This window comes from Oculina patagonica, chromosome 8, assembly GCF_052425735.1.
Source record: "Oculina patagonica isolate OP01 chromosome 8, crgOcupat, whole genome shotgun sequence".
NCBI lineage: Eukaryota > Metazoa > Cnidaria > Anthozoa > Scleractinia > Oculinidae > Oculina > Oculina patagonica.
This window is the reverse complement of record NC_135765.1, coordinates 3677965-3701793: the sequence shown is the minus strand read 5'-3', so window position 1 is coordinate 3701793 and position 23829 is coordinate 3677965. Positions and strand designations below refer to the sequence as shown.

The window sequence follows — 23829 nt, the reverse complement described above, 5'->3', positions numbered from 1 at the left end:
GGTAGAATTATTATTTTGTAATGAAATGGCTACATTGCTGGCACGGCTATAGATCTACCGTTCTTGAGTTATTACATCACCACTGAGAAAGACATCTATGACTCACGCAATCAACGGCCAATATACATTCTGTCTTTTTTGACAAAACCTTGTCAAACTTGTAAAACCACACAAAATATTCCTAGCACGTAGAAAATATTTATATTTAATATAAAATTATGTCTTTCAAACTATTTTGAATAAACTTGATCACTCCAGAAATATCTAGATGCATTTAATAAATCGACCACTTTTATAAACTGTTGTATGTTTAAATCACGCCATTTTCGCATCCTATATTTGTAAAGCTGCCGAATATGTTGTAGAATTTTATCTGTTTGAAGTAAAACAACAAAAATTGGCGTTTTCTGACAGGGAAAATAAAAAATTTCGCGGTAAACTTCGTCTTTTTCCAAGTATTTTATGTCATTGATTAAACTGCAAATTCTTATAAAACTTCGTTTTTGTAATTGACATCGTCATAGCAACAGTGCGTCGCGTCATCGGTTTTGTCACGACCGTCATCCTTTCAACGGTTTTATCGGGCAATATTTCGTTCGAATTTCGAATTTTTTAACGCCGAGCAATCGATCACCTTATGGAACTTCGGTTTCAGTGGAGAACTTGCTTGAAAATCTTTGCTTGGACGACTCAGGAGCTTAATAATTGATGTGTGAAAAGGACTGGAAAAGTTCTAATTGTTGGGGAGCGGTTCGATTTATTCAACTACAACGTGATTGCTGATTCAGCGCGCGATTTTTGTTTTTTGGGAGAAGGAAATTTTGGTGGAAAGACAATTTGCTGGAGATCACAGGATTGTTTGCCGTTTACTTGTGGTGTTTATCAACTGGAATGGATTTTTATGAATTCCTCGATAACGAAGGAACGAAGAGTGATCGTTGAAATCCATAGGTAAGTGCATAGATGGAAGATATGAAAATATTTTTCTCGAAGGCCTTTCGCTTCGAGAAGTTTTTGAATTTGGCGGTCGATCTTGTCTGCTCGGGCTCCAGATCGCTCGGAAACTTAGTAAAGATAAACCAAAGGATTGAAGTGTTCACAGACCGGTCATATGATGTGAAAGATCTCTCTCTGAACTCAAGGTGCTTCCGAAGTTCCGAATACTGTCAAAACACCCTTGTGGTTTATTTTTGCTGAAATGTTAATGAGCGAACCCTGTGACAGGAGCTCTGGAAATCGCATTGTGCGCACTGTTTGCAAAGTTTATAACGTTATATATGTTTCTAATTTGAAAGGTTATGGTTTATTGGAAAGGGATACCCGTGGAGCTAGTAAAAATCTGTCCTTAATTTACCAACACTGCAAGCGCGGGATTTTACATCTTCGATGGTGTCAGCTGCGAAAAATGCGTTCTCGAACGAAGCTTTGACGTTGAAGGGAAACCGGGATCCCGTTTAAACGCTGCGACTGCAGATATTGCCTAGAAGAAGTTAAAATTATTCCTTAAAAGCCTTCTGCAAAACTATTCCTTGCTTTTTGGTGGTTTTTATATGAGGGTTTCCCGCTTACAGTAAGCTTACTAAAGATTTTGACATAGGACTGTTTCGTTGATTTGAAGTCGCGATGGACGGCCTTGAAGAAAAATATGGTGTTATTGTCTGTGTTGTCAGTTTCCGTGCTTTTAATTGTTAATAAATCCATATTCTTTAAAACAGTTTGAAGATTTTTAATTCAAATACGGCAGAAAAAAGCAAGATCTCGATTCTATTGACCCGAGGACATGTATTCGTTGCGCAACCAGGTCGCCAGCTACGGTGCGAAAGTGTTGAATTTGTTGGCGGCCTTCCGACACATAAAGCTTATAAAATAATCAATTTGCATCCCAAGGGCGATTTAAATCTGGAAAGTTGCGTCTAGCCTTATTTTTTTCGGTTTCTATCGAATTTTAGCGCAAAATACGACCAGAAATAGATACTGCGAACTGTTAAACTTCGTTTCGCTGTGACGATCGATGTTGGCCCCGCCATGTTTATATTTTCATTCATTTGAATTTTCTTTCTCGTTCGCTTGTCTGCTTTGATATTTCCTGTCTGAGACCTGTATTGGGTTAAGATTAGCTCATAAATCCATTTTAGTTGATTAGGGGAAAAGTCCAACTTCGTTAGTGTGAAAGATTATTTGTGCCGGTATATTTGGCTAGCTATAGTTCCGTGGTCGTTTTTAGCTAGCAAAAGCTGACCGGTAGGAGGCCATCGATCTAAAAGCCGACAGTTCGCTAGCTGCTGGCTTGATGTTTGTTACTGTATCACACTTCTCTCGTCCGAGTAAAGAGCAAAAAAACTTTCATCGAAGTTTAATAGCGTTTTCCTCATTGTTGCCAAACTGCAGCAGTCTATAAAGTCAAATGAAGCTCTTTGTAAAACAGATTTTTTGACCATATTGCTCAACAGAAGAGCCCGTCTAACTCTTGACATTTCGATGCGAAAAAATCAGAACTTGTTTGCTAGCGTGAGCATTTACTGTGAGCGGTACTGTAAAGGCGCAGGTGCCTTTTTAAACTTGTTACATTGTCTGCAATTTGTAGCATTTTTAAAAAATACTTATATGTACACTTAAACGGTATGTTCTGATATTCATTCCAGAAGTTATAAAGCAAAAGATTGAAAATTACACGGTCCATTTAATAAGCTTATCTTGGTCTGTTGAGTTGTTGATTGTGGATCCAAAATGGAGAATGTTTTGGTTTTTTCCAACTGTTTGGTTGATTCGAACTCAATGTGTAGTCTCAGAATTATATTCATGGCCTGAGGCAATGATAAAACAACATTATAAGGCAAAAGATTAAATGTCATTCTCTGATCAACATTACATCACATGTATTTATGCATGTATGAGTTTTAATGTAAATCCCATGCACAAAAGACTTCAAGTGGACTTTTTATTTTGCAGTGTAAAATAAATAGCAAAATGTTTAATCCATGCTTTGGTATTTGGTTATTTTACCATGCTACAAGGCTCAGAAAAAGGTAACAGTGAAATGGCTTTAATTTGAAGCAATAATTTTCTCAGGCGTTGCTTGCATAACAGATATTATAAGTAAAATGACTCGTTGGAACAAAAATAGCATCTTGTACGTCAACTTTTATATTGCGAATACAGGTATATTGCGAATACTATATTTTGACCAAAAAATATTTATATAGACATGTTTATTTAAGTGGGATTATTGACGTAATGCATGTGCAATGGTGTGAAATTCTGTATTTATATGTCTGAAATAGTATTTTGTTAGGAAAAATTGTCTGGAAATTGGAATTATGTGATGGTTTTGTCGTTAAGAATTTTAACAAAGCTGGAAAGCTACGTCAATGCAAAAATAACATTATAGAAGTTTACAATATCCTGCAATGCTAAAATGATTTACAAGTGGTTGTTTTATTATTACATGATATTTAATAAATATGGTGTCATTTTGTTTTCGGAATAATTATATTTGGCTAATAGTCACTTTACGCTTAATTAAATGATTGTCGTCGGAGTAAGGACTTAGCCATTATTTTGAAATGAATCGTTATCTTTCTTAGGTTCTTATGTTGTTTATATTTCTCGCTGACTGGCATGGAAGAAATGGTTAAAATTAATTATTTTTCGTAGACCATTTAAAATAAATATATATTTACTAAATATTTTAATGGCAACAATAGCTAATTAATTCTGAAAAAATAATCACGCGCATGATTAAGGTTTAAAAACTACAGAGGTCTTATTTTTATGGTCTCAATGCAAAGATATTATTTTCATTTTCAAAATACAAATTTGGGACAGCATCTATCTATCTCTTATTTGCATTGCCAGGGCTCGAGACTAACAGTAGCCAACTAGCCAAAGGCTACTAAAATTTAGGTTTTGGCTACCAGATTTAGCATTCCTACTAGCCACTTTGGCTAGTGAAAGACTCGGAAAAGTCAACTGTTTTTGATAGAAATCAATATACCTGACTAGTGAAAAATTACTTTTGGCTAGTAAGATCTGACATGTCACTAGCCAGTAAACCAGTGAGTTAAAAAGTTAGTCTCAAGCCCTGATTGCTTTCTCTGCCAGGTCTCAGTGGTTATTTCTGATTAGAGACCAATCGGCTGAGGTTATGTCAGCTTTAGTAGTCAAAGTCAACTACCAAGCACTGACAATTAACGATGGGCCAATTCTCGATACCAAATATTTGATACATCAACATTTTTTTACAGATTCAGAAATTATTGAAAAATATTGTGCTTTCGATATACTTTCGCATGACCTGAGCCTGCAGTCTACTGGTCCACGCCTGACATTTAGTAATAATTTGATATTGAGCAAGGCCTAGACAGCAAATAAGGACGTTTTATCAATAAATTGAATTCTTCAACTTCTTTGACTTGATATCTACACATCCTTGATGCAACTGTAAAAGAACAAGACCAATAATCAACAAACCTTTAGCATGGAAGCTTAATTAGACACAAGCCTTATTTATGGCTTCTTATTTGGCTATCTTGCTGCTACTATATACTACCGTTGATAACAATTTTTTTTGTTTGTTTTTTTGTCTCAATCATATTACTGATTGCTGGCAAATCCATGATGTTAACAAAGTTGTAACATAGGGTTTTAGAGAAAAATGCCTTGTGTACAATTTTTGCCTGACCTTTGTACTTGTACATCAAAAGTTTTGCATTGCCGCTACTTTATGCACATGTAGTCAAAGTGTCTAGTGGAAACAAAAACATTTATCCAAAAGAGTATGTTTACTAGTCTGTGGCTAGTTGGTTATCATCAAATGTCAAGCCCTGCTCTGCATAAGTTTTTCGCCATGAGAGGGCCATAAGTGGAGTCAGTGATGTAGATTTCAGCAGGTAGCTGAGGCAAAATATCTGGATGTTACAGCTCCTTTTTCAGCTGAAAGGTTAGGAAGAGCCTTTTTTAAATGTGACTTGCCTTCATAAAAATTAATAGTTAGCTTGTGTTTCTAAAATGGTCCGCCATTTAAGAGGTAGGCTCATGCTTGGACAGATATTTTCTTATTCTAATGGCAGGAAAAATACAAGTCTGACAGATTGATTGAATCTTGACGGACAAACAGTACATGTAAATAACCAGAATGCCCTGATTTATATTAAGTTTTATTTTATTGGCATTTTTGTTATTGTTTTTGCACCCTTTGGACAGTTTTCGACAGCAGTTTGAAAAGATTTTTTGTATATTGTAGTTGATTATTTATGAAGAACAGCAGTTCTTTCATTCAGATCCAAAATTTGTCTTGAAAAAGATAATATGTAATACCATTTGTGATTTATTACATCTAGAATTGAGTACAACTAGTTGCCATTTTGAGTAAAAGTAATAACTTGTAAACGGTGTGCATGTAAAGTTCTTTTTTAATGAAAAGAAAAACGGATCTCACTATCTTTTCAGATCCTGCAGCAATTCAATTAGTAGAACTTTATGTGTGTTAATTTCAAGGCAATGAATGACCATTGGTTAAATATCTTGATTTATAATTAATATTTCTCAGTCATTTGTTGGTCACAGAGCAACAATGGCTTAAACTCATGCACACTAACTTGAAAAGAGTTTCAGTTCCTTGAAAAAAGCCTTGGAAAAGTAGTGTAGGTTTTTTCTATTTTGATCAAACATTGGCAATCTGCTTTTGCCTAAAGGTATCAAATTAATAAATAGTGTAATGACTGTGAGTGAATACCACAGAAAAGTTAAAATTTCATCACTATTAAACAGGAGTAAATCTTGTGGTTGATATCCTGAAAGGTCGTGTGTGCATGGAGTCGTGTAGATGCTCTCCAGAGGTGTGGCTGAAAACTTCTTTCTGTAAAGTAAGCAGAGTTTATTACTGAGACCAAGAGAATTAGACTTAAAAGGAATTTTATGACAGGAGTATTTTCGTCGCTGTGTAAAGAGGTACACATGTAGCCTTTCATGAATGTTTAACATTTCATTCATGATTGTGACATTAAAATTTATGTCATAGTAATCCTTTGCACTCAAGGTGTGTCATGGAAGATGAAAATTTTGTAGGCTTCAAAATCATATACAAGTTAGCCTTTTGTCTTTAGATTTTTCTATTACATTTTTGTATGTGATGTATTTAAAAGTAACATTCCTTCACACTATAGAAGATGTAGATCGAGTCTTACAATGAACATTTATTATTTGTATAGAGTTCTACTTCATACTAATTTTGTAAAGATTTCCATTATTTATTTGTGTAGCTGTTTGAATTCACCGTAATTTGTTGTGTTTAATCATATAAACTTCTAGATCTGGGCGATCTGATCCATAGAAGGCTAGTACATGAAGTCTAATTTTGTTCCTCAATTTTATCTTTAGTACAACTTTCTTACATCCAAATTGTGGCTACTATGATGTACTGTCATCAGTGCACAGTATTTACCTTTAACCAAAGTACATTTGGTTGTGTATACATGTACAGTATTATATCCAGTAAGCTTAGGTCCTTCTGTGGTGAACAAGGTGTAATGTGGCAAAAGCCGTTATTCCTACATAGATGCTGTCGCGGTTTTTTAAAAACTTATTTGAATTATATATTATTTGCTGCATGTGAAATGAGGCGCAAAGTACCATATTCAGTGATATTTAAAAAAATTCTTTATTTGTTAAGATCAATTTCAAAACTCTCCCTTCTTGTTCTCAATTGTGCATGGCCCAAATAAATTTTAAGATTACCACCCCTCCCCCCTCCTTGCCAACACACCCACTCCACGACCACTAGAATACAAATGCACTGCGCGCAGCAGTGTATCAACAATAATTAGACACATTCAATCAACGGCACAAGTCCGCTCTCTTTTGTTTCCAGATTTCATTTTACCTTACCTGTTGAAAATCAGTGGAAACATCCTTTGTTACAATTAAAACAAGTCATCTATTGAAATTTGCGGCTTACATAATTATGCCCTCTTCACACACGATTAGCTCCAGTACGTGATGTGCGAGAAAGTGGCCATGTGATTCATTTATTTGTGGCTTACAAGATTATGCCCTCTTCACACACGATAAGCTCTAAACTGTATGTGATTTGCGAAAAACTGGCCATGTGAACACAATTTTCTGTGGTCCTCATGGACTTCACATTTATTGAATAAAAATAGGAAATTTTGATCATATACCGTGACTGCACTGTGTTTGGTTATTCATGAATTTAGTCATTTTGAATGAGTGTGTGAACACAAATATCACTCATTTCATTATTGTCAGTTTTATTTTAAAATAAAGGAAGTAGAAACAGCTACTTCCTGTTTTACATGGCATAACACGAACATGAGAGAAAAAGCTTGGGAGAATTCAAAACTATCCTAACCTTTGGCTGGGGTTGACGTTAACTTTCACATTTACTTAACTTTCCTCTCATGTTTGCATCAGACAAACTCTATTTTCTGTTTCTTAAATGTGGATGCTCTATCCAGTCTCCAGTCAAAGAAAAGTAACATTATGCCCTCCTCGTGCACCATTACATGTACCATATTTTGTTTTGATAGTCATTTCTATAAAAGTCCTCGTGTTTCAACGCCTGTTAGATCTTCAGCTGATACATCAATATTTTTTTTTCTGAAAAGTGTGTACTGAAACTAATGAGGCATGGGAAGGCAAAATTTTATGTCATTTTAACGGACACCTGCTTAAATAGCAAAATGTAACTATGACGATGGCTTGTTGATATGTTACTTTATTGTGTGTGTAAAATCATTATTTTTTTCTCTGTTTTTTAGCAAAGATGTCAAGTAATAGGTGATGGATATTTCATTAGGGGGTGCAACTTCTGATAAAGGTTAGTTCTGTGTTATCTGTTGAGAGGACCACGATAGCAGAGTTGCGCTATGCAAAGCTGCTCACACATTGGTTTTACTTTGGCTGGAACAACAAGCGATATACAGTACTCTTGGAAGCACTTTTAGCCAGGATTTAAAAAGTGGGAGTCCAAAATTTTTATAAGGCCTGACTTTGTCCCCATAGGAGGGCCTGAGGAGCATGCAAGGTGTTTTTCTGCAGTTATGAGTGCAAAGGTATCCAAATATTTCCAAATTTGCTAAAAAAAAGCTCTCTATACAGTTATTCATATTAATTTTCTCTGAAAAGTGGCCATCCATAGAACTCCTGGACTCCCACCTGGCTAAAGGTTTGCAGTTGGAAGAGAAGCAAGGGTTTGGCTGATAAAAGTATCTCTAAACCTATCAAGGTTTATTGATATTTGTTCTCTTTATTTGACAGGCAGCAATGGAGATCAGGCATCAAGGACCAAGATATTAGCTTCTGACATGAATTTCGTTGCTGGAAACACAGAAGACCAACAGGCAGATGAGGTGGATTTTGCAGGAGTTCAAAACTTCTACAGCAAGATCCCGAAAACGTTCCGTGACCCAAGCTCTGCACCCCTTAGAAAGCTCAGTGTGGACTTGATCAAAACCTACAAGCACATTAACGAGGTAGATCCTTTAACAGTTTGTTGCTATTACATAATTATTCACATAACTGTACAGCGGCAATTTCAGCAAATGACCTCTTTATGATTGGCTAGAACATGCTGAGGAATCAAGGATGTTAATTTCAGGTTATTTTTACCAGCTGACAGTGAGCTTATCCCTGACTAAAATTACACTCAGGGCTCGAGACTAACGGTAGCCAACTAGCCAAAGGCTAGTAAAAATGCAGTTTTGGCTAGTAGCTTTTGGCCTTTCACTAGGCAAAATGACTAGTGAAAAAATCAGGCATTAGTGGCAAGAAACCGCATTTATTAAAATCGTCTCTCAGAGAATAATTATAACTAACAAGTAAACTGTTGACATTATAGAATGTGAAGCTTAAAACAAAATTCTAGTTGACAAAAACGCATGTACATGTACAATTTTTTATAGTGAAGAACAAAGCCCAATTTTTAAGGAAAAAAAATGTGAAGATTTAAGGAACATTTTACGGCTAAGGTTTAAACATTATCGGACATTGTTTTCACCCCCCCCCCCCCCCTTCCCCTAAAAAAAGAACTATGCTTAAAATTGTGCCTAGTAGAAAATACGTTTTGGCTAGTGAAATCAAAGCTGTCACTAGCCACTTGGCTAGTTAGCCAAAAAGTTAGTCTCGAGCCCTTACACTATAGAACAAAGACTTGGGATAATTTTGAAGGTGCACCGGCCAGAAAAGCTGGCTGAGCCTGCAGAGTTTTTTCTTGGCTACATTCTTAATGATGTACATGTACTTTTTAACAACTATTATTAATACAAATTTTACATAATGTATGGAGCTCACGCACCAAAAGATTAACTACTAACTCTGAGCTGTTGATATCATTGAGGAAAAAAAAAATTCAGCAAGGGAAATTTGCAGCTCCTTGTTACTCAACCAGTAAAATTATATATTTCTCAATTTTTACAATCGAAGAATTAATCACTTAATCTGTTTTGAAAATTAATGGAATCCCCTTATCACAAAGTACAATATATTAGTGAGAGGACTTTAATCCTTCCTTCGTCATATCTGATTTTACTTAAATTGTTTTGGGGGACTTTCGTTGAACAGTTAATTTGAAAATAAAAATCTGCAAATTTAAATTAATTAGTGTAAATCTTGTATGGAAATAAATATTATATCTGTTGTGATGCATTGGTTACTTTAATACTGTTTACTCTAATAGATATTGGTTTTATAGGGAAAAAACATGCGACAAACACGTGTCTGTTTATATATAACTCAAGTGACTTTAGTATTGGGCAGATTTAAAACAAATATTCCAACCATTTGATTGATTGATTGATATGCTTATGTGTAGGTGTACTACGCCAAGAAAAAGAAACGAAAGGAATTAGAAAAGAATGAAGAAGGAGGGCACAAGAAAGAGCGGAAATTGTACAATGACGGATACGATGATGAAAATTGGGACTACGTCATAAAAACAGGAGAAAAATGGTTTGATCGTTACGAGATCGAGTCATTAATTGGAAAAGGATCCTTTGGTCAGGTAAAAAATATCTTTTTTCTACTTTTTAGTTTTGGAAATTATAATAACAAAGAATATAGTAACATATTTACTCGCGTGAAAGCTTTGAGTGTTTGTTTTTCTGAATGTGACATAATTGACACGCAGGATATTTATTTTAATATTCTTGGTTATTTTTTGTTAATTTTTTGCTTTAGAATGTCAACAGTAGATTGATTTGTCTGGTTACGAGAAGTTGCCTGTTGATCAAACAAGGGCTTAAGTGTGAAATAATCACACATTTCTTGTTACAAATGGCACAAAATATTGGAAAAATGATTAATATTTTTTACTTTTCCAAACTGTATCCTGTATACTGTCACAATTCATTTTTTTAAAATAAAATATTGCCAAATTAAAATTCAGAGCATGCAGCATATTATTCATATTATGTAAATTTAGTGTTCTGTGGGGTTTTCCCTGCAGATTTGAAATCTATGAGAGCAGAATAAGTTGCAATGTTTGAAAACTGTCCAAAGTGTTGTGTTGTTCTGTTCTTTTCTAACTTCCTGTTAAAATGAGAACTTTTTTTCCTTGTTTTAGTCATATTTTTCATATTTTAAAGGTTTTTACTCTTACAATGCAGGTTAGAGCCGCATGTTAGTCATACATAACATGCAAAGTGACTTATTTTTAGGTTTTGTTTATGCCTATATTTACAGTTTGGTGTTTTAAATTTTTTATTATTATTGTTATTATCTCCCTTTCTTAGTACATTTGTTTTTGTTTTACTGTAAAAATGAACTTCTTCAGTTCATTGTGTAAAAATGCGAGTCATGATTTTACTCCGAACGAAAAAAAAATGGTTTGAAATTGGAAGGCTGATATTTTCGTTCCTTATTATTTTTACTCCTGACGAAGGCTGTAGTTTCAGCCGAAAAGTTGGAATATTAAATTCGTTTTTTAAATATTTTTAGACATTTTTCAAACCAGCATAACATTTTCAACATTTTAATGATATTTTCATGTCTTAAAAGTCTGTTACTAATGCTTGTTTTTCAGTTTTATGCCAAGATACATTTTTGGTATTATTATTTTATTTCTGACATGCAATTCTGTGCTCGATTAGTCAGTTGTTTCAGACATCTGATCAGATCTTTCAGTTTTAAGACATTTCATTTCTCATGTTTTACAAACCAAACTACAAATAAATAACTGTAAATTAATGTCGATGAATTGAGCTTTATAGCAGTGAATTGTTGCTTTATTTTAATAGTCTTCCGATGAGCTACCTTAAATTCTGATTAACCTTTTGTTTCTCTGCTAATTTAAAAAAATCCGGCCTGTTGACTTTTAAACTGAAAAAAAAAAGAATCAAATTCATTCTAAATTGCTGTTTTCACTTTACAGTTGGAAAACTCGTCCAAGATGGATGATACTGTAATTCGTCTTAGCGTAAAAACAGAACGTTAACAATTTTCAACGTATAACTTGTCGGATTTAATTTGTTCAATTCTCCGTCACTTTAGACGGATAACTTAATGGAAGAACTTGAAGTTAAAACGAGCCATTCGTCTTTTAATCTATCCCGTTTTTACACTAGACAGGTAAATCTTTTGAGGCGGATGTAAATAGGCCTGTTAGTTTGAGACAAGTTGTCCGTCTCCATTGCGGAAACGGTCACTAACAATAGTGAAGTCAGGCCACATTTAGATCCGAAAACGAGAAAGCTTAGGGATTCTAAACGTCAATGTTGACCAATCAGTTTTACACGTTCAACAGAAAAGTTTCAACTCTTAAAACGAATTTGCGGTCTAACGTAGGGTAGGAAATATAAAAGTGTTCTCTATTTCCTTCGAAGTTGCGTGCGTTTAAAAATTTTTCTTGTTCATATTTGGCGCGAACTGGTAAATGTATACTGACTTTGAAGCAAACGATTGACTACATATGTTGTAGCGTACATTTGTTTTTGGTGTAAGATTTTTAAATTCAGTTTTATTTTATTTTCCTTCGTCAAATATTGTTTAACATAGTTTGAAACAAAGAACAAAAAAGTCAAGCAGGATCGCAGAATTTCAGGAACTAAATACTGCCGCAACGTACATGTAAACAAACGCTTTTGATATGTTTTCTCCAAGTCGGCACTCGCCGAGCATTTTGCTAGCCAAGGTGATAGCTTGGCCCCCGTAAACGAAAAAACATCGTTGCGGAAACTACATTATTTTCTAAATAATGCTTAGCTCTGAAAAATTAAGAAATTTTTTTTGCTTCTCGGAAATAAAATCTGCTCCCGCTTCAAATCTTGCGCGCGCACAAAACGAGGAAATGAAGAGAGAGCCTGCTCGCAGGCTAGAAAACGTCCAGCGGAACAATGTTTCTGTAGCAATGATGCGTCGTTTTGGGGATCATCTTCAAGAGCTTTAAGTTGTTTGACGCGACCGTGTTAACTTTACACTTGTTTTGGGGTAATTTCAGGTGTGCAAGGCTTATGATCATCAAGAAAAAGAATACATCGCCATAAAAATCATCAAAAACAAAAAGCCGTTCTTGAACCAAGCACAGATTGAAGTTCGCCTGCTGGAGTTAATGAACACGCATGATCCAGAGGGAAAATACTACATTGGTAAGAATTGACTGTAACAGTGCTCGAAAACATTTTGCTAGCCTGCGTATTTTTGCGCGCGTATTTGGAAAACGCGAAAGGCGAGAGAAGGCCACGCGAGGGAAAAAAAACACTTTTCCTCTCGCGTGGCCGTCTCGCGCCTTTCTCGTTTTCCAAACGCGCGCTCAAACACTACACAGGCTAAAATTTTGCTTGCTCTGGGCAGTTGCCTGCTTGGCTTACTTTCGTTTTTCATGATTTGGCCGGCAGACCACTTGCCTGGGCCCTTACCATTTTATACAGTAGAATCCCGATTTCTCAAATCGCCAGGGGAAACGAAAATCGGTTCGAAAAATCGGGGGTAAAATTACAGAGAAGTACTATCCAAGGGAAACGAAAACTGGTTCGAGAAATCGGGAGTTTCGAAAAACCGAGGGTTCGAGAAATTGCGATTCTACTGTAATTCAGGTTCCGCTTATTGCTTTAATTTCCCTTGATGGAAGACTTGAAATTGGAAAACGAACTAATAATATAGAATTTTCTGTCTGTTCGTACAACCGGTATGAAAGGACTACGTTAAAATCTTAAAAAAATTTCAACCGAAATTCCCAAAAAATTGCTACATGTTAAATGTCTGGGATTTGTGGTTAGATGATGAGCGATCAGGGACATATTACGAAGTTAAGATGAGTGTTAGCCATGACGTGGATTAAGATGGGTCAATCAGCTCTTTAAGCTGTATAATTTCAAAGATTGATCCGCGTATTTCCAAGGAGAGAGTTTCATTTATAGCTCATCGATTCTCTTTAGTAAGTTTGCTTGCCAAATGCCATGGAATTTGAAAAAACGTACGGTCAGAGCTGAATTACTCTCGTGCATGCTCTTCGAGTTTCAACCTGCTCAATTTTGCACGGAAGTCGACGAGAGGTTTCATTATTTTGACAGAGAAATCATGTCAACCCCCGTCCAAACTTTTATCCCTTTTCTCCGACGATTTGTCAGCTCTGGCACTACACGCTGCCTTAAAAAAACAATTTTGGTACATTTATTTAACCGTCCTTTGCAAAACAACAACGTTAAATGTCCACATTCTGCGCTATGAAGAACTAAAACTAGGACAGTGAATTTTCCTTGGTTATATACATGAATGTGGAATTTTTTTTTCTAACATGCTCTTACATGTATTCAACATAGGATAGTGTTAACTGAATGAATACCTTATTATAGGAATATAACGAGGCATTTTAACAACGCGAACAAAATTTACGCGTAAAAAATTAACGCGAATTTAGGAAAAGTTCTGGTCAAATACTTATAGTAAAAAAGTTAACATACATAAAATTAACGCGAATTTTTAAAAATTCGCGTTAATAACATGTATCATTAATTTCCTATAATAAGGTAAGTCCATCAAAACTGTATATATAAAGACAACTTCACTTTTGCAGTTGCTTGCCATTAGTATTTTGACACGAATTACATAACAAAGGGTAAAAAAATCCTCTCCTCTACTGACCATGTCTTTATTTCCTTCTATCCACAGTGCGACTCAAGAGACATTTTATGTACAGAAATCATTTGTGCCTTGTCTTTGAACTTTTATCGTATAACTTGTACGACTTGCTACGAAACACGAACTTTAGAGGAGTGTCATTAAACCTGACAAGGAAATTCGCGCAGCAAATGTGCACGGCGCTACTGTACTTATCCACTCCTGAACTCAATATTATTCACTGCGATTTGAAACCTGAGAACATTTTGTTGTGTAATCCTAAAAGAAGTGCTATCAAGATCGTGGACTTCGGAAGCTCGTGTCAGCTCGGTCAAAGGGTAAGTTTTTTAGTTTTGATTTTTAATCGTATTTCCCTTCGGCGTCGCATGTAGTTCACCTTTGAATGGACTGTTTTATAGGTTTGTCCCAAAGATAAACGTTATAAAGCAAAGTCAAAACTAAAGTAAACGTGTAACCGGTGAATTAAGCGCGGGAAAATAACGAAACTTAAATCACGAGTGCTTCGCTTTTCCAGCTGATTGGCTGTATAGACAAACCCTTCGCTGTGATTGGTGAGAACGCTGCGACGCGGCTTTGGTTCAAGCGCGGGAAAATCGCCAGTTGGCGTGCCTTTGCATCTGATTGGCTGAGCCGGGAAAATCGTCGCTGTGATTGGTTGAAACACGTTGCGTGGGTTTTACGCGCTTGTGGTTTAAGCGCGGGAAAACTCACGAACGTCTTGTAAGTTAGAATTATTTTGTTTTCAGTTCAAACATGAAGGATTCTGAAAAGTCCAAAATTTCTTGCTGCTTTTTAAACCAGCCACCCCTGTGGGAACTTTTTGGCGCGATCACGTGATATGGTGCGTTATCATCATTGCCTGTTTCAGTCACGCATTGACGCCGAAACCGCGGGCCCCACCCCTGGCACTTGGCGTTTTTGTGTGTGTGAAAACAAAGCTACAGGCATCTCACACAGCTTGGGTTCTTTTTATAAAGTGGTTTTCACGACATATCTTTTAAGGCAAAGTTGAATCTTGTCCGAAAATTACTTAATATACCGTGAAATTGCCTCTTTAAACTTTAGAATATTCCAACACTCGAAAAGTGTTCCTGAAAACAGTTGCTTTGTGGTTATGAGTTGCTTATTACTATTCATATTCTAACTGTGTAGTATATAGCTAGCCACTTTAAAATATACTTAGGTAAAAGGGCAAAGATAAGTGGATATAGACGGGTAGTGACTCCCAGATATACTTAAAAAAAAATGAAAAAATGAGAGGATCTCACCGCGTAGGCACGCAGTTACTCCAAATAACGGAATTCGTTGCTATATAAAAGAGAACCAAAAAATGCCAATTGAAACCAATTGTTTTTAGAATTGTTTTGTTGTTACGGACGCGTCACTTGTACAACTTTTGTTTTTCAATCTATCTCTCCTGTTATAATAGCTTTTTGATTGCAGTGAAGGAGGGTCTCTTGTGTTTTGAGTTTGTTTTGAAGTTTGTTTACGATAACTGTTTGAAATTTGTTTGACGGTCAAGGTGAATTGAATTCATCACAAAAGACAAAACATTTATTCAAGTGAAGCAATGTATTGTGAACATATTTAATGGCGGTTTATTTCAGTTGAATATTTCGCTGCGAGTCAAGCTTTCATATCTACGCGTCCTAAAGAACACATTCTGTTTTTTGTTTTGCGTTGAGGTGAAACATTTCGTCGAGAAATGTTGCTGTGCTGTTATTTGAAGGAATGAAGGTACATTTCGATAGTTATTTGACCTTTGAAATGTACACAATAATATGCGGCTTCTCACCTCAATTAAATTTAATTTTCCAGTGCTTGAAAGACTAATGAGCTCTCGAAAAATCCAAATTTACAGCCAAACAATTTTAAAGTCGAGAAAATGCGATTTTCGACACCTGCACGAAGAACCACGCGAAAAAACACCAGCGCCCCGCAAAGTGTATTTTAATATCAAAGCAAATATTCTCCACACCCCAGCGCGTATGTTCATGACAGCTGACTCACAATAAATTAGATTGACAAAGACGCTAAACAATGCTTTTGAGAAGAACCGACACAAACGCATTAATATTTAAACAACTGCCTTCAAGACGAACCAATCGCTGAAGGTTGGTTTGTGCAAACGGAGCCGCGATCTAATTGAAAAGTGTCTAGAACTTATGCAAATTTCTGGCTCGCCCGTATTAAAATTTCTTTCCCTGCCACACATTTTACATTATTGATAAAAGCAAGGTGTTTTGGAGACCGTTTCTGTCATGGCTATTTCGTGAAGTTTTGTTATTTGAGGAAGAAGTTGTTTGTTCGCTTCGCAAGAAAATCGTTGTTTCTATTCTCGCGTCATTGCGGTGTCGAATTTCGCTTTTCAGTAGCTCGAAACTACAGTATCAAGAAATTTTAAAATTACGACTTCAGCTAATTAATTACATTCAGAAATTAGACTGTTTGTGCACTTTCCTCGCTCTTGACTCATTCGATATTCTTTAAATTGAACTTACGTAATGGTTTCTATTCTCGAACTGTCAGAAACCTTTTCAAATCGTGGAGTATTGAGCAATTAAATGTGAAAATGCCCTCTGGGTTTTATAAATCGTCAGACTTTCTGGCGACAGTATTCAGCAGATAGAAGCAATGTGCTGGTCAGAAGTAGAAAATACTCGAAATTTCGTTGAAAAAAATAGCATTTTTGATGTAAAATTTTTTTAACTCCACAGTTTATTGCAGTTTCGAAAATTTCAACTTCCTATAAGAAACTGGATTACCGCTCTTGTTTCTAAAAACAGCGGTGATCATGCGGGCATAATTTGCCAGCAGTTAAGACTTCCTTTAGCTTACTTAGCGGAAGAAAATTAATCTTTTTTTTTATTTGACAAGTTTGTCATAGAAGTTTCAAAATTAGGTCTTCCTGTATAAAGTATTATAATTATTTTTTTATTGCTATGCATCCTACGCATTTCATCGCGTCAAAAAAGTCTATTTTTAGCACAGCAGAGACCAAGCTGTCGTCGAACCGTTTTTTTAATGAAAACTTGTTCTTCATGTAAAATTATTTTTGAGTCAGCGAGTTTCCAATGGACGTCACTTTTAAAAAGACAGTGTCTTTTTGTGACATGCTAACGCTTGTAATCTTTTTCTGTTCAAAAACGCAATGAATATTCTCAGCCAATCACGAGTTTCATTTTCGATGGCGTGTTATGAATTTCGCGCCTTTTCCTCTGTCGCGCAGAGTCAAGGAAAGGAAAGAGAACCAGGAATCGAGGATGGCACAGAGTGTCTGCTTTTTGGCGCCCTTTTCCTGTTGCTTTGAGTTCTGATTGGCTCAGGGCACTTGGTCCTTGTGATTGGGTTTCGTTTGCCACTGGTTCCAATTTTCCCGCGCTTTTAGCCTACTGTCTGTGATTCGTTTATTGCATTATGATTGTTTCGTTTTGCGAAATAAAATGTTGCCTACATAGCTGTATTGGTTGCAAGTTTGTAAGCTAATGTTCGTCCTTCCCAGAGTGCTGGAACCATTTACAAATCTAACAAATGTTTCTTTGTACACAGATTTACCAATACATCCAAAGTCGCTTTTACCGCTCACCTGAAGTCCTTCTAGGTGTACCTTACGATCTTGCAATTGACATGTGGAGTTTAGGATGTATTTTGGTTGAGATGCATACTGGGGAACCACTTTTCAGCGGGGCAAATGAGGTAAGGCTTACATGAAGTCAGTTGTGGAATCGTTATAAGGGCGATGAGCAGGAGATCTTATTTGGGAAGCCAATATTTAATCGTCTTTTCCGACCGATTTGCGGGAGTTTATGGGTTTGATTCCTGTCCGGGACTCGGATTGTTTCTTTGTCCCGTGCTCATGACAACAGAAATTGCGAGATAGCTTTGAGTTTTGATGCGTGCTCGTTTAGATAATTAATATTCACACCAAGTCACGTTTCGTCAAACCAAGTTGAAATCTTGACAGGACACACAGGTCAGGCAATGGTAAGGGAAAAATAAAATTCTTAGAGGCCTGGAAAAAGTCGGGAAATTTTAAGTCAGGGAAAATTGACGTTTTGAAGAAAAGTCATGGAAATTTGAAATTATAACACCTCTGATTTAATACCATTGACGGCAGGAAGAAATTTCAGGTCAATGTGATTTTCGCGATGTTTTGCTTTTGGAGGCGGAGGCTAGAGGCCGTTACTGTTATCTGACATTTTGTATTGATTTGGTCAGGGAAATTTGATTTTTATCAGGGAAAAGTCAGGGATTTTTGAAAACTAATGTCTTTGGCAGCCATAAATGAATGATGTGGAGGGGAAAATCGACTTTTGTGTAAATTAAAGTTTGTTTGTTTGTGTTTCAGTTCGATCAAATGATGAAAGTTGTGGAGGTTTTGGGTCTTCCGCCCAAGCACATGCTAGAAAGTGCGCCCAAAGCCAGAAAGTTTTTCGATCGCTTGCCAGATGGCAGCTACACTTGTAAGTGCAGTAAGGACGGCAAGAAGGTAAGTAATTCCTAATTTCGCGTAGAGCAGTTTTCAATCGAGTGTCGAAAGTAATTCGCGTTTGCTTTGGTTTAGCATTACTACACTTAGGCTATGTTTACGCGGGACCGGTTCCAAACGGATCCGGTCCGATTTTCGGACCGGATAAGTCCAGTTTCGGACCCGTTTCGGACCGGTTCCAGAACGGTTCCGTGTAAAGAGAAGCCGATCCGGTCCGGTCCCGTGTAAACGTAGCTTTAGTGATCGGTTTAAAAAAGACCCGCGACAATTTCTCAACCAATCGAAAGTAAACCAAGCGTGACTCGCTCACACACGTTTTCCCGCACTTTGTGCCGGCTACATATATCTGCTTCGTGTTTTGATTGATTCACTGGATTGTCTGTGTCCTTTGTGATTGGCCAGGGTGAGTACCATTTACTACGACATTCAATGGAAAACCGCTCTGTTACTTCATAAAGGTGCTTTTGTTATTTAACCTAGTCTTGAGCTAAGAAATGCTAATCCAAAATTGGTCACTACCGCTTTTTATGAATTCCACTAGCAACACGGCATTTCGGTGATATGAAGTGTCATATCCATATACGTTAACAATACCTTCTTCTTGTGTTTGTTATAGGGGTGGGGAAAGGGATCGGGAGGGACTTAACTCAGGGGACGGAGGGAGGGGAGAAGGTTTCTTATTTTAGAGATTGCTCATTACTGGCAAGGAAGTTAACTGGAAGTTTGCGTTTGAAGAATTTCAAGATGCCAATAAATATCAAAAGCACGAGTAACGATGTAAAAGAAAAGTTATATTCTCAAGAAATAAAAATCAGCTGAACAATAGGATGAAATTTTATCATTATCAATTTAATCATTTGAGCCTATTACTCATATCCTTGTTTGGAAGCGGGTGGGGGGAGGTGCGTAATATCGTAGGGATTATTCTAGTAGTAAAAAACTTGTTTTTTCCCCCAAGGAATACCGACCACCCGGAACACGGAAACTCCACGACGTTTTAGGATGTGAGACGGGGGGCCCGGGAGGAAGAAGGCTAGGAGAATCCGGGCATTCATTACAGGACTACTTAAAATTCAAGGACCTCGTTTTGCGCATGCTCGAATTTGACCCGAAGGCGCGAATAGCGCCTTATCAAGCTTTGCAACATTGTTTCTTCAAAAAGACAGCTGACGAAAGCACAAACACTTCGCATTCTGCTAACTCATCTCCCGCCATGGGAGGCACTACAAATAGAACTGCGAGCACTACGAGCACTACTGTGTCCAGCGGTGGCACACGCGCATGCTCAGACCCCACCACCCACGCGACAGTGACGTCATCTGCTATGGAATGCGACAGTCCGAGTGGGAAAGGACCGCAAACGTGGGGCAACGCGGGCGGGGGCATTTCATCACATTTTAAAAGAACTACGGAGAGAACTTCTTGTAATAATTCGGATTCACGAATTGCTGCTCAAGGACTTCAACAAACTTCGTCTTTACCAGGAGCTCACAGCGAAGGCTCTTCAGCCTACAGCTCTGCCTCCATTAACACGTCTTTACACAGCGGAGAGGCGGGCCGGAGTCAGGGACGAGACTTCGGTATCGGTGGAGGAATTTACTGCAGCTCAGAAACTGCTTCGAATTATTCGTCGTCGTCTTCTTGCAATTCAATGACTGTCGAGCCACATGGGTCAGCGGTGGGGAGCTCTCTCCCCCCGGAAGCATTCACGCAGCTCAACTACTCTGCAACGAACTTGTCACTCAATCCGGGGGAGCACGAAGTTAATTGCGTGGGATCGTCTGCGATGATTCCAAATTCGGTGACTAATCCGCGGGGGATTTCAGTGGGACACCGGAGGGATTATGTACGTCAGCCTTCGGCGGGGGACGAATCTCCTATGGTAGGAGTATGTGTACAACAAAGTCCGGTGGTTAGCAATTAAGGAGTAGAAAATGACCATCGCCGATACCCCCTGGGGTAATCCCCGCCCGCCTGCGAGGTCCCGCCCTGTTCCGCCTCACTATGCCCCATCCAGCCAAAATTCCCACAAAGGGAATGGGCAACGCTGAATCGTCCATACATCATGTAAGTCAAATGTCAAGTGGGAGGAGACCCTTGCAGAACTTGAGGAACGTGGTACCGGGCTTTTAACTACGGGGTGTCCCGTCCTTTGAAGCCCCCTTTGAAACGATCGTTAACAGTGGCGTAATTATGTTTTAACGAGGCGCATGCGCTTGCAAAGCCAGCTGCTGAATTTTAATCTCTCCTGTAGACAGGGGCTCACAGCTACTGGGTGCTATCCGCGCATGCTCTTTTACAGCTATGCGCTGTGTTTTAATTCTTGTTTCCGACTTCTTTCAGGAAAATACATGTAAGTCAGGAAGAATTTTCATAAATGGATATTTTAGAAAGGTTATCATGGGTCGGTCAGTTGTGGATAGTTTTTAAGTCGTATTGAGCCCTCGAGCAACGATTTAGTCTGACAAAGGTCTGCAGAGAGCCTCGAGCGACTCCAAAGTTTAGGTTGTAGGAAAATAGAAAAGTTTTAAGGCAAAGCAATTAATATATGTGAGAATTTACAGTTGTCTTGAAAGCTTCAAATGTTCTTTTCCGCCGAATTTTAAAGTTTTTATGACGTTTTACTCGTTTGCGTTCTCGTTTTCACGAATTTCAACATTCTGGTTGTTCTAAGTTTGTTTTATTTTTCAACAAAGCTTCTTGGATTTTCCAAAATCAATAGTCTTCAAAAAACTGCGTTTTTAGCGGATTTTTTGACCGTGTCGTCCCGTGAATTTGATAAGTCGTTCATTCAAGAAATTGTTTGAGCAAACTTACAGGGACTGAGAAGCTATCTTTTAATGTTTGTTTTTATCGTTTCTGGGCGAAAACTCGTCCATTTGCAGTTTTTAAAAACAATTGTTTTTATTTTAGTACTTGTTTTAAATAGAAATATTTGAGATAGTTTTATTGCTGTTACCAAATCCATCAGACAACTTAAATGCTCGAGAGTTTCGAGTGATTCACAGTTTCACCGTTGAAGCCATTTTGTTGAAATGTGTTTGCTCTTTGCGAGTCTGTTCTTATAAGGTTTCCCAAAGCTAGTTAAAATAAGCATTAACCATGGGTTGATTCGGTAGTATAATCATGTAATCCAAGCATTTTACAGTTAAAAAATCGAATACACATCGATAAACATTAGTCTTATGCTTCATAATAGCCGAACCACTATTCGTTACCATATTTTATTTTCATGTAATTTATTTATTGTAATGGACTTTTGGGAAAGACAGAAACGTCTTGTAAGAACAGACTCTCATTAAAAGCAATGATAGATGAGGAGGCCGATTTGTACATTTTGAAAAAGAAGTGAACTTTATGAGAGGGGTTGAGATAAGCTGTTTTACTTATTTATTAAATGGAAGAGGGAAGGGAGAAAAATTGGGATATACAGTCATGTTGTCTTAATGGTTCAACGCTTTTTACCAAGTCAGGGAATGAAAAAGGTCAAAGCTCGCGCAAACTCCACGCGGTAAAATTCTCGAGCGATTCACGGTGCTCGCGCGTGAACATTTCCATCGCGTTTTTCCACGTGAAAGATTTTGCGCGCACTTTGATGCGTGTGCGGCCAGTTTTGTCACGAAAAGGTATTTTAAAAGGATTGTTGCCGAGGCTAATGTAGGTCTGCCCTTCGTTAAAGTTAAGTAAGTTATGAGCTGATATTTTGATCTTTCCTAGCTGAGAAGTTCTCCGTCATTAGTGCATGTTGTTAATAGTCAAGCTGAAATTAAGTCAGACAGAGAACCTCTTAGCTACGGGATCTTTTCATTTCTAATGTTATTGTTAGTAAGAACGTGCCGTCCTGTAAGGCTAGCGAGATTTCCGGGATGAAACTTTCTTATAGCTCTGTTTCTGGTTATTGTTTGATACATACAGAATCTATCGTAAATACTTCGTTATTCCTAACTGTTAGCGAAAACTGTATGACCCAACAAGAATTCCGCGCTGGATCAATTGTCACTTTATTTATTTTTATCAGTTTTTAGCGAAAAAGACTGTTGCTTATTTAGCTTTAGGACAGCGCTTAATTCTCTAGCTTTCTTGGTAGGGTTTTCTGGAATTGTCACGCAAGGCACCTCGCAACGAGGAGCGTGGCGTGACCATTCTTAACTATAGCTTTAACTTCACGCAGAAACTTAACAGCAGATTAAGCATGCCTTTTAACCCGCGCTTAAGCCTGACAAAACACCAACAAGCGATTTGATTTTAACATTTTAGACAAGAAATCAATTTTAAAAAAGATGTACATTTTAAGGAGAAATATGCTGTAAAATATTGTAAACTTTGATTTTTAAATGGAGTCTTACAAGGCTTGGTAAAATGTCGTGTAAGTCTTTTTTAATAAAAAAATGTTTCAGAGCACTGTGCTTCCGGCTTCTTTGTTGTTCTTTTCCAAATAAGTTTAGAAACTGAGGAAACGTCTTTTTGGTTCCGAGCTGAATGTAGCGTAACCTAGAGAGCCTGGGTTCGAGGCGGAAGAACGGTGGAAGAGGCGTCTGAGATTCAATCCCATTCTCGTCCCCAGACCAACTTGTCCCTCTTAGCCGGCTAAGCAAATTTCCCTTTCATAAACGGTCGTTGCCATTTGAAACGGTCGATGCCATTTCTCAGAACGTTCGTTGCCATTTGAAACGGTCGATGCCATTTATACTTTGGACCAAATCGTATGAAAAGATCTTTCAAACTTCTTGAGAGTATCAGATGTTTGTTTAGAAATGTCAAGCGATTCCAAAAATTATTTTGGTTTTCTAGTTGACGAAATATCCGAGCTTCGGTATATCATAAGATCGCTATGTTCTCGACACTTGTAAAAAATTGGGGTGTCGGTAAAACGCCGACTCGGGGTCGGGGCCGGGGTCGGGGTCGGGGTCGGGGTCGGGGTTACTTTTTTAATTTTTTTTTTTTTTTTTAATTCACTGATCGAGAAAAAAAAATTACAAAGTTTATATTAGCGTGTGGGACATTTCGAGTCGAAAAAAGCATTTCCTTCACAAATTCGCCACAAATCTTGATCCTTATAAGTTCAAAAGTATACAAAGAAGAAATTTGTGGTCTAACAGGCGACAGGTGAAATTCTCTAACAGCTTGGCGGATAGAATTTGCTGCCGACTTCTTTCTGAGCGCTATCTCCTCGCCAACACAGCATGAACTTTTTCAGGTTGAAATCAAATTGCCCATGCGTTTGTGTAGCAAGAGAAAATTAATTCAGG

At 37.4% G+C, this 23829-nt stretch overlaps 2 protein-coding genes across 2 annotated transcripts in view; both read left to right on the top strand.

The window, feature by feature from the left end:
• Positions 1 to 16340, top strand: part of LOC144663475 (rRNA 2'-O-methyltransferase fibrillarin-like) — a 74224-nt gene extending 57884 nt beyond the window's left edge. Inside the window, exon 4 of the transcript XR_013572612.1 lies at positions 16330 to 16340. The gene's annotated coding sequence lies outside the window, so the exon portion shown is untranslated. The remainder of the gene's footprint in view (positions 1 to 16329) is intronic.
• On the top strand, positions 568 to 22986 carry LOC144663399 (dual specificity tyrosine-phosphorylation-regulated kinase 1B-like). The gene is made up of 9 exons (XM_078524328.1): positions 568 to 951; positions 7779 to 7837; positions 8278 to 8492; positions 9830 to 10018; positions 12452 to 12599; positions 14122 to 14408; positions 17641 to 17787; positions 18440 to 18580; positions 19539 to 22986. Exons 2-9 carry the CDS (start codon positions 7801 to 7803, stop codon positions 20502 to 20504), a joined length of 2130 nt encoding a protein of 709 aa, XP_078380454.1. The 5' UTR covers positions 568 to 951; positions 7779 to 7800; the 3' UTR covers positions 20505 to 22986.
• Positions 22987 to 23829: the final 843 nt, after the last annotated feature.

What these genes read in the sequence shown, in the direction of transcription:
- LOC144663399 (XM_078524328.1), top strand. Translation starts at nt 7,801, where the DNA reads ATGGATATTTCATTAGGGGGTGCAACTTCTGATAAAG. An exon ending in AGAGGGAAAATACTACATTG is followed by an intron (nt 12,600 to 14,121) that starts GTAAGAATTGAC and finishes TTCTATCCACAG; the next exon opens with TGCGACTCAAGAGACATTTT. An exon ending in CGTGTCAGCTCGGTCAAAGG is followed by an intron (nt 14,409 to 17,640) that starts GTAAGTTTTTTA and finishes CTTTGTACACAG; the next exon opens with ATTTACCAATACATCCAAAG.